General features: G+C 36.3%; 2 protein-coding genes across 11 annotated transcripts; both read right to left on the bottom strand.

The window, feature by feature from the left end:
* Positions 1 to 50: 50 nt before the first annotated feature.
* LOC127801886 (uncharacterized) lies at positions 51 to 3,415 on the bottom strand. Its single transcript, XM_052337390.1, has 2 exons — positions 3,066 to 3,415; positions 51 to 595 (listed from the first exon to the last, which is right to left on the bottom strand). The coding sequence occupies exons 1-2, from the start codon at positions 3,364 to 3,366 to the stop codon at positions 183 to 185; spliced, it is 714 nt and encodes a 237-aa protein (XP_052193350.1). The 5' UTR covers positions 3,367 to 3,415; the 3' UTR covers positions 51 to 182.
* A 1,283-nt stretch (positions 3,416 to 4,698) lies between these two features.
* LOC127801884 (pentatricopeptide repeat-containing protein At2g06000) lies at positions 4,699 to 11,009 on the bottom strand. Of its 10 annotated transcripts, XM_052337385.1 has the most exons (5): positions 8,920 to 11,009; positions 7,214 to 7,848; positions 6,580 to 6,689; positions 5,727 to 5,843; positions 4,699 to 5,442 (listed from the first exon to the last, which is right to left on the bottom strand). In XM_052337385.1, exon 1 carries the CDS (start codon positions 10,734 to 10,736, stop codon positions 9,045 to 9,047), a length of 1,692 nt encoding a protein of 563 aa, XP_052193345.1. In that variant the 5' UTR covers positions 10,737 to 11,009; the 3' UTR covers positions 4,699 to 5,442; positions 5,727 to 5,843; positions 6,580 to 6,689; positions 7,214 to 7,848; positions 8,920 to 9,044. The 10 variants fall into 10 exon arrangements, with proteins under 10 accessions (XP_052193345.1, XP_052193344.1, XP_052193342.1 ...); XM_052337384.1 differs by having other exon boundaries at positions 4,699 to 5,500; positions 5,602 to 5,843; positions 6,580 to 7,848; XM_052337382.1 differs by having other exon boundaries at positions 5,602 to 5,843; positions 6,580 to 7,848.
* Positions 11,010 to 11,977: the final 968 nt, after the last annotated feature.

The raw sequence follows: 11,977 nt of genomic DNA, 5'->3' as shown, positions 1-11,977 counted from the left end.
TTTAACTGGTATTTGGTTAAAACTAAAAAAAGGCACTTAATACTGACAGGGAAAGCAAAACCAAACCAAAGGTTTGTAGGGAACCCAACCCTGTTAAATTAACTCTTCTGCAATTTAAAGTAAACGAAGATAATATACAGTTAACAAAAATTCAAAAACAGTATTCACCTGGGCCTCACTTTCTAAGGGCTAGCGGTAACATTCTCGGGCTTTGTTATTCTATATAAGTCAGCCAGAGGCCGGAGCTTCTTCTTCTTCCTTGGGCAGAAACTGTAAGCGCTTGTAAAATTCCCTTCTTCTCCCAACGCGCAAGACAGATGACTTCTCTCACTTTCGCTTTGTTCATCTTCTTTATCCGAGTTGCGGTGCAGCTGCAGCATCTGCTGCTGAGTCGTGTTTACTTCTTCCAGTTGTGTTTCCATGGGAGATGAAGATGCATCAGTTATATGACTTGTATCGCTGTTGCTTTCTTCTCCTCCTTTCGCTTTTAGGCACTTGTAGTTGTCCGAGTTCCCAGAAAGCTCAAGCAACTGTTGGGCTGCGTTCATTTCTGGCTTTGTCGTGTTGCTCTGGTACCGCATTTCTCTTTCTGGGCCTGCAAATGGTAATCAATCTCCCATTTCCATCTCAACACATGCGTGCGAGACATTTTTTGCGTGCATATGTGGGCTTTAAATCTCACATGTAAGCAATGAAATGTGCAAAGCCGAAATTGTGAACATGGACCACACCTTATGTTTTACATGATGAACGACTTAACCGTTGAAAATACAAAATTTTTGCAGACAGTGACGGCGTAGATTTTGCTAGGACACATTATTATAATATGAATTATAAGAATTCTATAGAAAATGTATAAAGATGAGTATGTTATTAAAATAGTACTAGGGTCATCATCTCTTCTTTTGTCAAAAATTTATCCAAATTGAACAATTAAGTAACAAGAAGATAAATATTATCTTGTGTCAATTTATTTACAAGCAGCAACTGGAACAATTTTCGCTCTATGAAGATCTCCAATTAATATATTAATGAACTAATCAGTAACTAATGACTATTATCCCTTTAAGATTAATTCCTACCTAGCTGAACAGGGTTCCTCTCTTCCTTTCACCTCTATTTTTATGTCTTCCATCGGAAGCTAGAGAGAATCTTCCGTCACCATCCGCCCCCTTTTTTTCTCTTTCTTAAATGCCAAGGATTAGTGGTGAAGCTTAAAGAGGGCTAATATAATCAGTGTTACAATAACAATGATTAAAATACAACAAATATATTTTGTTCTCAAATACAGTTTATTTATTATATATTATTTTAAATTTAAAATAATTTTATTAATTAATAAACTGTTTAGGGATTAGGTTTAAAATTTAGGATTTATCACCATCACTAAGAATATTTAAAAATTAAAAATAAAAGGTAATAATATAACTTTTTAAAAATAAAATATATTTATTATATCTTAATGAGTGGTAACAACACTTAGTTAAAAAAAAAAAGAGGGTAATGAATAATTAATGGTTTTTTAAAAGAGTTAAGCAAAGAAAATGTCTTGGGATTCCACAACTTCTAACTGGGCATGACAAGTCTCAGTCTTTATCACAGAAGGAAATTAACATCGACACAAAAATCTATTTTCCTGAACACACCGCAGAAAATGACAACTTAGTGGAAAGTTTTTGTAATTATTACATTTTTGAATATTCTTAGACGTGTGCAGCGAAAAGTAGTTGAAAACTAAAAAAAAAAGAAGAAATTATTGAGGAAAAATATAAGAATACTAACAAAAGTGGCAACTCCTATTTGTCTTATCTTTAGTGCCGATCACGCATAAATACGTGTAGAGAACATTATACGAACTCTTTCCATCTAACAATTCGTATAAACCTAGCTGCCCCTTCATACATAAATTATAAATTGAGCCTCCTTACTATAACAGATGATCATTTTCCTGCTCTGCTAGGAACATGCCAGTCAAGATGGATGGAAAAAAATCACGTGACATGCACATGATCATGAAGGAGTTGATATACTTAAAATAATCTTGAAATAAAAACATGTCTCAATATTTTACCATCGACTCGGGGGTATAATTGTACATCCAATTCCTATTCCTCACTTTAACCTTGTTAAGCTAAAAGGATAAGATGGAAATGGCATATTTGTATAAAATGAGGGGAGAAGGACTGGTGTTTACAATTTATGCAAGAGGGGTAATGTGATACATGGTACTAGATGAAACGAAAGTAGTGAAATTTCTCCAAATATATGTTAGCAGAAAGTCCAGATTGCCAATCTAAAAGTTATGATCAATGATAAGTGAATTGATCAAGAATTCACTTCCTCCTCAACCTTAAAATTTATCTAGTACATTATGAAGCATATATAGTTATAAGTTGTTGGATAGTAAGTGTTATCTCTCTAAAACAGATAAAATGAAAAAAATAACTGGTCCTAAAATGACATCAATGGCTGAAATCATGATCATCGACAAGCATATGGTACAATGTAATAGGAGTAAGGTATAATATATACTAACTCTTCTGTACTAGGTTTAAGTGCAGCTCACTTGGGCAAAATTGATATTAACTGGTTGAGTTGAGAAACACGAGTAGGGCAGAATAGAAAGAGGAACTGGAACTTTAAGGTCTGATGGTGAAGAAGCTCACAAGGCTGAAGATATGAGTGAATATGTGTCTGGTGGAATCCAAAGGCAAATGCAGGCGGTAAGGGCAAAACCGAAGCTATTAATTAAGATTTAATAGCAGCTTCTATGGACACCAAAAGGTCATGTAATTATCAAGCTATACGGACAATAATATCAACCAAAATATAAAAAAGAAGAAGAAGTTCTCTTCATCTTACAATAACCGAGATATAGTATATGCTTAGTAACCGAGCAGATCTATACCATGTGTTCGTATATATATATATATATATATACACACACGCATATATATGATGTGTGCCGGTGCATGATTGTCTGCATATATCTTAAAATTCCAGATGAATTGCAAAAAATACGATATGGCCGACACAGTATGATTTCGAGAGGCGATCGAACTTACCGTTCTCGCCGAATAAATGCTCCAGTATCTGATTTACATCCACAGAAGAGCTCCTGGAATTTGCTCTTCTTCTTCCTCCGGACAATTTCTCGCGACTCCGAAGGATCTTCTCGATTTCATAAGAATTATAAGAAGATACGTCACCGTAAGACTCTCCTTCGCTTTCTTCTTCCTTCAGATTTCCAAGTTGAACGAGTAGAAGAGCCGCGTCCATTTCATTCTTCGACAAGTTCGAGTTCTTCTGGATGCTTCTTCTTCTTCTTCTTCTTTTGCGTGCCGATGCCGAGGTATCCTCCTCCATTCGGATCACAGCAAACGACAGAGAGAACGAGAGAGGGAGAGGGGAGAGAGAGAGGGGGGGCTTGAAATATCGGGGTTTCACGCTTTTTATATAGGGCAAGAAGATTGTGTGAGCGAAAAGGAATTTCCGGGGGAAAGACGATACTACCCTTCATTCGCAGGTTGACGATTGACCCATGGAAGATAGAAGCGGTTGCTGGGTGGATCACACGTGGACGGACGAGATTTGAGTTCTTCGGGATAACGGCTCTCTCCTTCAAGGGGATAAAACCGTAATTGCACAATGAAAATAATAATTTAATGCAAAACCGGTAACTGGTTAATCTGAGTTGATGCCATTTCCCTCTCTGAGCCATTAATTAATCCTTTCCCTCCTTCGCCGACTTATCATCATATGCATGCATGTACACCGACTCTACTACAAAGCTTTACAAACACAAGCTTTACCCCATTTTAGATGTATTTATAATCATTCTAAATTTAATATTTTATAATTATTAAATATTGATATTCTATAAATTTCAAACATTAGAATATCAACCCTAAGAAAAACTAACAATAGATACTTTTATAGGCAAGAACGTATAAAATTTCAATTATCGCATTTAATTTAGAATGTGATTTAAAATTATTTATTTGCCATACCTATAACTTTCAGGTATGAACTTAGTTTACATTTGGTACATACTTTCAAAATACATCCAATAGAATTCTTTAAGTACTAAGGTGTGGACTTCTATGTTACAAAAACCTAAGATCCTGTTCTTTTTTTTTGTTTTCATGTTATTTTTAATTTTTTAAAATAGTAAAAATATGTTTATTTACCTATTTTCAAAAATATTTTTTTCAAAACACTCAAAAAAAAATTATACACAATTAAAAACAAAAAAATCTCATTTTGATCATTTTCATTATAAACACGTTCATTTACAATTATTCTTCATTATTTTGGCTAAGGTTCCTAGCAATCGCCACGATCGTCGATCCAATCACCTCCGCTATTATCGACCACCTCTTAGTTGACGATCGCCATTGCCTTACTACGGCCATTCATCTACATCTTCTTCAGGCTACCTCGCCCTCGTCACCCGTCGTTGTAAGCTACTGTCGATTGGTGTTCTATCATTGTTGGCGGATTCCAACTTCACCCAAATTTGATTTAAGAAACAACTTTTTAGAATTATAAAAAAAATATATTTTCAACAATCTTAAAATATAAAATTAAAAATAAATTCACAATTAAAAATTAAAATAAGAAGACAATAACCTTAATTTTATATACTTTGTTGTGAGTTAGCTTTCGATATCCACAATCGAGAACGAAAACACAAAGGCCACAATCCACATAGAGTGGATGATGCTTCCAAAATTAACAACCATTTTCGATACCCAAACCAGGTTAAACAAAGAACGAAAACATAAAGGCCACGATCAAGTGTGCACCCTTCTATGATGTTTAAAAAGTAATTGATAATTTACTAACATTAGCGAATCAAATATCGGATCCTTAATTAGTCCAATTTGAGTGTCGCGAAATAGGCTGTCTCACAGCAACTAGAGCAGTGTAGGGCCTCAGCTCGATCAGCTAGCTCCCAACTTTGCTAGTGTGTTATTGTTCCGGTATCAGATTTTGGGACCTCGGACTACGGCAACCTTGAAAGAAAAACCCGGGATCTTCAACCAAAAGGTTCTGTTGTCTCAACACACAAAACTCCCCACTTTGCAAGAATGTTTCCACAACTTCGAACCTGGGCATCGGTCGTACTTCGAACCCGGGCATTGGTTCAACCTGGGATATTCAACCAAGGTTCATCTCCCATGTACAAAACTCTCCCGCTTTGCAAAACGTTTCCTCAACTTCGAACCCGGGCATCGGTTTCATGACGTGCATACTGCCCTCAATTTAGAACAGATCCAATATTGAAGAGGTGTTTTGAATTTCTTCCTGGAAGAATGAAAGCAGCAACATAGCCACAACACCCTGTAGCAATTTAAACCACTTTTGGCATCCAAGTGTTCTCAGCCCTATCTATCTCAAGAACACAATTGTTGAATTGATGAGGGAGACTGTGATGCCCTGCAACAAGAAATCCAAATCAACAATTTTGAATTGATGAGGGAGAGACTGTGATGCCCTGCAACAAGAAATCCAAATCAACAATTCACAGTAACGAAAAGAAATCCAAATCAACAATTCTTGTTTTTGGTGGCATGGTATACCATGATGATGCCATACCATTCGCTTAAAAGAAGCATGCTAATCTCATTGAATATGGTACGGAACTTTGGCCTTCAATGCGTGTCCATGCCACCAAAAACAAGCAAAACCAGATTGCCAATAATGCTACTGCCAAATGATACCTGTGAATGGATGAACGTCAAGAGAGAAAGAGATGGAGAAGAAACTCTACTGATGTTACCCACTGTCTTATAAATATCCCAATCCACCTCCAAACTTGTCCATATAAAATCTGAATTCTGCAAGTCATTGCGAACAAACAGGGCTAACTTAAAATTATCCTAGTCAATTAGAAACAGCCATAGCAGTCAATATCAAATAGTTTCTTATGATTTTTGCACCAGTAAGCAAATAAAAAATTTACATGCCATAGCACATGCTCCAAAGAAGTCACAGAATATAGGCCAAAACAGAAGCCAAACAAATAGTAGTAAAAATTAATCCCTCTCTCACTCTCTCTCTCTCTATGTATATGTATATATATATATATTGGGGGGGGGGGGGGGGGGGGGTGTATTTAAACTAATCATCTAAAAACACATTTCTAGAGATAAGAGATAGAATAGGCTGAAGAAAACTTAATGGGGATAACTTATGCAAACATATGATACAGAAGTAATTGACTGGGTAGAACCTACAAAACCAAGGCCGCTTTAGGCTTGGTGGTGACATACCAAAACCCCCATTCTCTTACACTTTAGATCATTATCTTTGATGAAAATCTCAGATATAAACATATTTAAAAAAAGGAAAAACTATGGGATTGTTAAAATGACAATTTAACATAATATATATATGCTATGCCCTAGAAGGACCATAACAATTTGCAATCGGTAGGGTACTAAAATGTTTTCTGGTACAATTGGCATGCATATCTTAAATTCAAATGATTGCGCATAGATCCTCTTCTAAATACAAGAAGGAATTCAAAATTATACTCAAACAAGGAACATAAAAGGGTGGGGATGAGAGAACCTCTCATGGCAGCAGCTACTTTCACCACTATGCAGAGAGAAAACACAAAATTCAGCTATTTAGTAATCTGCAAAGACAGCAAAGCTGAACCAAGCTACTTCATCAGGTACCTACAAACCACAAAAGATATTAACACCATTAATTGATGACAAACCAATAAAACAAAATAAGCATTCATGAAATCAGTAATCTATGATTGATGATCTGGAAATTGCACATAAAAATTTATGGGATATGCAAGCTTCACTCAATCAAGAGAGCCACAAAAATATGCACCTTCCCACCTGTTAAGCTTTTGAAAATTAAACATCCACGGCAAATACCATCAAGTTCAAATAGTTGTTGACAAAAATCATGCATAATCCAAAAATATTCAATATAACAATAATATCACATCATCATGCTAACAATGTAATATCACAATCATATTGACTGGCGTGGATTGCATGAAGGACCACAGAGAAGGGAAGACCAGCCCGTGGTGGGGTTGGTCTCAATTAATACAGGGTTTTGGAAACACAAATCTAAGTCACAATTTCCAATATCAACCTTTCCGATCCTAGAGACTGCAAAAAGAATAAAAAAATGCATAAGAATTTGAGAACTGTCATCTAAAATTAATTATATCAATTACCATCTAGACAAAGGAAAAGAATAAAAATACAAAGGATGCTCCTAGGGCATAAGTCAGGTGGTTGGTCCACGATAAACTGAGATTCACACCAGTAAGTCATGGGTTTGATTCTTTGCCCTGCGTAGTGAGGCAAAGCCTCCACCTGCAATTTACCTCCTCTGTCGAAATCTAGGGAACGAACAGCGGGAGACTGTGCAAGAGCGGTAATCCCAAAAATAAAAATACAAAGGATACAGAAGACATTTCAACACTGCAGACAAGCTGATGATTCAGATCCCTGAGATTGCTTTTCTTCTCTTTTTTGCTTTTTCCTTTTGCATTTTTGCTTTTCTTCTCTTTTGCTTTTTCCTTTTGCAGATCTGATCTGAACTGAACTACCCCATATACAGAGACAGATCAAGAATTTCTGATTACTGATTTCTTGGAGTTATGCTGGTGTCAAAAACCTCCTAAACCTCAACTCAGTATATCATAACCCGGAGCAGCTCTGGCTGCAGTTCAGTGTAGTCAAGCCCCTCCTCAAGCAGATAGCGCTTGCTTTCCCTTTCCTATAAGGATCTTGAATGTTAAATATGCCGTGCCCTTCACATCCTTCCAACTTATGGAAGAATGGAAAATTACTAGGTATCACATCCCTACAAGTAAGATAACAATAGCATTGCATGTCTTAATTGGGAAAAGAAATATCGCCGACTTTTCATCATGGCAATCAAGCTTAGTTTGGTTTTGGCATAAACAAAGTAAAATGTAAGGTTATGTAAGCAGGCAACATGCAACCCCTTAAGCTCCATCTGCCCTCTAACACAATTATCTCACACACAAGATTTTTCTAGAGGAATCGATGGGCCACAGGAATTGAGATTTTTGAACATGCAGGACTCCTCCAGGGATTTACTAGGAGTTGCCTACCTTCTCCACCACACAATACAATGGAAGATATTAATAGAAAATGGGGAGAATAGTGGTGAAAAATACAGTTCCAGGCCTTGCCATCCGTAAGTGATGACAACAATTGGAAAAGCCATCTTCCAGATATTGGCATGACCAAGTATCTTGATTTTTTTCACTAATTGAATAAAACAAGAAGCTTTTATCCTTCTTAGGAAACTATGCTACCAACATTTTGACCTATGAAGATAGAATTAAGTGGCACGAGCATCAAACACAGATGTGGACAGGCTTCTAAAGACACAAAGATAATGCTCGAAAATAAGTTATAGTCTAAGATATATACATACTGGGATAGAAAGGGTATATAGAGGAGGTAGATCAATCTGTATCAACCTTGTTTAGGCGTGCAAAGTGTCCCTATCTTGCTTCAGACCCTAGTAATACAATGGAGAAGGCAGCTAAACTTCAATAAGAACGGAACTGCTACATTCTCCAAAGAAATGGACAGCAGAATTGCCTTGCACATCCAATTCTAACTTCCTCAGATGCAATTAACTCGTTGACTCCAAAAGTAATTTATGATAAACACCATGAAGAAGAACAACAATAATCACAAGCTTTAATCCCAATAGGTAGGGATCAGAAAAACCATGAAAACAAGTAAAAAGAATATACCCACAATCACATTCCAGTAACTAAGCAACTAAATGCATGAGTGATTATCCAACCAAAATAGCATTACTCTAGAAATTTGCTAAAGTTTCTAGAGAAGATGTTAGATTATATCAACAAACAGACACGCAGAGAATGCTTACCATGTAAAAAAGTATTGGTGTCATAATTTGGAAGTCCAGTTCATATCGAAGTATAGTCCGGAAGAACACCATACAATTGCCAAGCCCACACAGGGCCAGATATAGAGCTGAAACAATTTTCTCAACTAAACAGCCACTGGAATGCCCATATTTTCCCTGATTCGAGCACTTCTGCCTAAATATGAAATCCCCGAGTTCAAGTCCTCTGTTGCAGTCTGCCTTATCTTGAAGGCTTCATTAGGCATCCCAGCCTTCAAAAGGCAAGATATCAGAGAATTTAAAGTAATATCATCTGGGGCACAACCAATTGCCAACATCTTATAAAATATGTTTATTGCTTCAGACATTCTCCCTTTCATACAATGCCCAATAATGAGAATGGTGAACGTCAGTTTATCAGGATTGCATCTCTTTGCCTCCATTTCTGCAACAATGGCATTTGCCTCATCCACATTACCAGCCTTACAAAATCCATCAATCACAGGATTGTAGACAAATGGTTGGGGAATGATATCCTCTCTCTGTCTCAACTGTCTTAATAGATCGCGAGCCTCATAAATTCTATTATCCTTGCACAAGGAATTGATAAGAACAGAAAAAGCATACAAATTAGGAGACAGGTTTCTCACATTCATTTCATCCCAAAACTTCAATCCCTGGTCCGCCTGCCCACACCGGCAATACCCATCCATTAGAGACGTGAAAGTGACAACATCAGGAAGACAACCAAGAAAAAGCATCTTTTCATAAATCTTCATTGCGGATCGCATGTCATGGCCCTTGCCAAAACCATCAATGAGAACATTGAAGGTAACTGAACTAGGTTTAACTCCTGCAACAATCATCTCATCAAAAATATTGGAAGCCACCTCCATCTTGCCTATCTTGCAATATCCAGATATCACTGATGTATAAGTCACAACATCTGGAGAAAATAAATCCCCCGACTGAATATCCCTCAGCAACTGCAGACCTCTATCAGCATTGCGTGCCCTACACAGTCCATCAATAAGTGTGTTGTAAGTTACTATGTCGGGCACACAACCAAAGCTCCCCATCTCATCGAAAAACTCAAAAGCTTTCTCGACCTCACCTACTGTGCATAGACCTCGCAATACAATATTTAGCGTGTAAATATCAGGATGATAGCATTCAAACCTTAAAATATGCTCTCTGAAGAAGCACACAGCTTCCTGTACCCTATTTTGCTTCACCATCAAGCTCAACAAGTTATTAGATACAAAAGGGTGAATCTTTATGCTGTCGGATTGGGCAATGGAAAGCACCCACTTTGCATTATCAAACTTACCCGCGTGAGCAAAAGACAATACCAAGAATCCTATAATTGAATTACCAGGCAGATGCCCATCAATCCTCATGTACTCAAAAACCAATTTAGCTAAATCATGGAAACCTATTTGACAAAGAGACCTTACAAGCATATCATAAGCTGCTGGCGGATAAATAAGATTCAAACTGATCCTGGTCAACTGAAAGATCTCAAAAGCTAACTTTGGATTAAAATAACTACAATTTAGGCGTTTAACAACTTCAAACGCTATCAAAGGAGTTAGATTGTTACGGACATAATCGGAATGGCCAACATCAAGAAGCCTTGTGGAGAAGCGAATACAGAGCGTACATATAACCTTGACGAACCAAATCTCGGAGTAATCCGGATGGGCAATAGCGTTAGAGTGACCGTGTAGCCAAACAATGCCGGGCGCAACCTTCGATTGGCTCCGAGTTACGCAAGCAACCGAACCGAACAATGGGAATAAGTTCCTTCTCCAGGGACTCAAGCTCCACAATTGCATTCTTTCCAACCACAGCTCGTTAGAATCCAACTGAGAACTACACGGTCGCTAGTTTTCATGCACTCCGATTGGAGAATAAGAATAACAGGAAATGTTTAGGGTTAGGGTTAGCGTTCGGACCGAGAGGACAATCGCGATCGGCGGTCGCTCTGGCCGGTACTTCCCGGCGAGTGATGAAAAGAAAGGAGGCGTCCTTAGGGTTAAAATACCGGACGCGAAGCAAATAAGGGACTGTGTTGGTGCCGGGTTACACAGAATAGGTCAGGTGCTCTAATGCTTCACGCTTTGATTCTCTAATTTTAGTGATTTTAAGATTGTATCGAAAATACAAACTATAAAATATATATAAACTAACACAAAAGTTTTATGTGACCTCAAATTGTGAAAAATTACGAGTATAAATAATAAAATATTATTATAATAATTCTAAAATATTAAATATTTATTTATAGATATATATAAAAAATAATTTATATAAATTCATACTGTGATTATAAAATGAATTATGAAAAAAATAAATCTTTACTTATATATATGTCTTAATTATAATTAAATTTAAATTTCGAATCACAATTCTCACGCAAATGTAATTAGAGTTTCAATAATTTTATTTGGAACAAGACATTGATTTAATTTTCATTCCAACGTCGTTAAGAACTAATACTCGGCATATCAATCTCCTTTAAAAGTGGGATTTTTGTTTCTTGAACTAGACTTCAACAATTAAGTTAGTACTTGGAATAAAAATAGTAAGTACAAAAATAATAAATAAATTTCAGATTATATCTTTATTTACTTTTTAAGAATTATACCATTTATATAGCTAGACTTTTAACGAATAAGCAAAATTATTGACAAGATTGTCTTCAACGATTTTTGGGTGATATCCTATTAATGTTTGTTTGAAATTATTGATTCGGGTAAAGACATATTCAATATATGAATAATTTTTTTAATGTGACGACAAAAAATATGACATATGATATTCGCCGATAAAAGAAACGCATATCATGTCGTGATACTTTTTTAAGTGTGACAAGTGCCTTGAATATACTTTTTAACAAAATATTTTTATATAAATTCAAATAAAAGAAAAAGGAATGACAATTGATATATATCTCTCTTAAAACTTAATATTTCAAAGTCCAAAGATGCCCTATCATAAATATGGCCTTATTAGCCCAATGCATTAGTTTGTAAAGCCCATCAGAGAAGGGCCGAGTGTGTTGCAGCCATAAGCC

The sequence above is a fragment of the Diospyros lotus genome, chromosome 5 (genome assembly GCF_014633365.1).
Source record: "Diospyros lotus cultivar Yz01 chromosome 5, ASM1463336v1, whole genome shotgun sequence".
Taxonomy (NCBI): Eukaryota; Viridiplantae; Streptophyta; class Magnoliopsida; order Ericales; family Ebenaceae; genus Diospyros; species Diospyros lotus.
This window is presented reverse-complemented; position numbering and strand designations above follow the sequence as displayed.

Bases quoted from the DNA above. Each gene is read 5' to 3' on its own strand.
- LOC127801884 (XM_052337384.1), bottom strand. From the start codon at position 10,736: ATGCAATTGTGGAGCTTGAGTCCCTGGAGAAGGAACTTATTCCCATTG.
- LOC127801886 (XM_052337390.1), bottom strand. From the start codon at position 3,366: ATGGAGGAGGATACCTCGGCATCGGCACGCAAAAGAAGAAGAAGAAGA. The intron at 596-3,065 runs GTAAGTTCGATC...TACCATTTGCAG, and splicing joins GCATTTATTCGGCGAGAACG to GCCCAGAAAGAGAAATGCGG.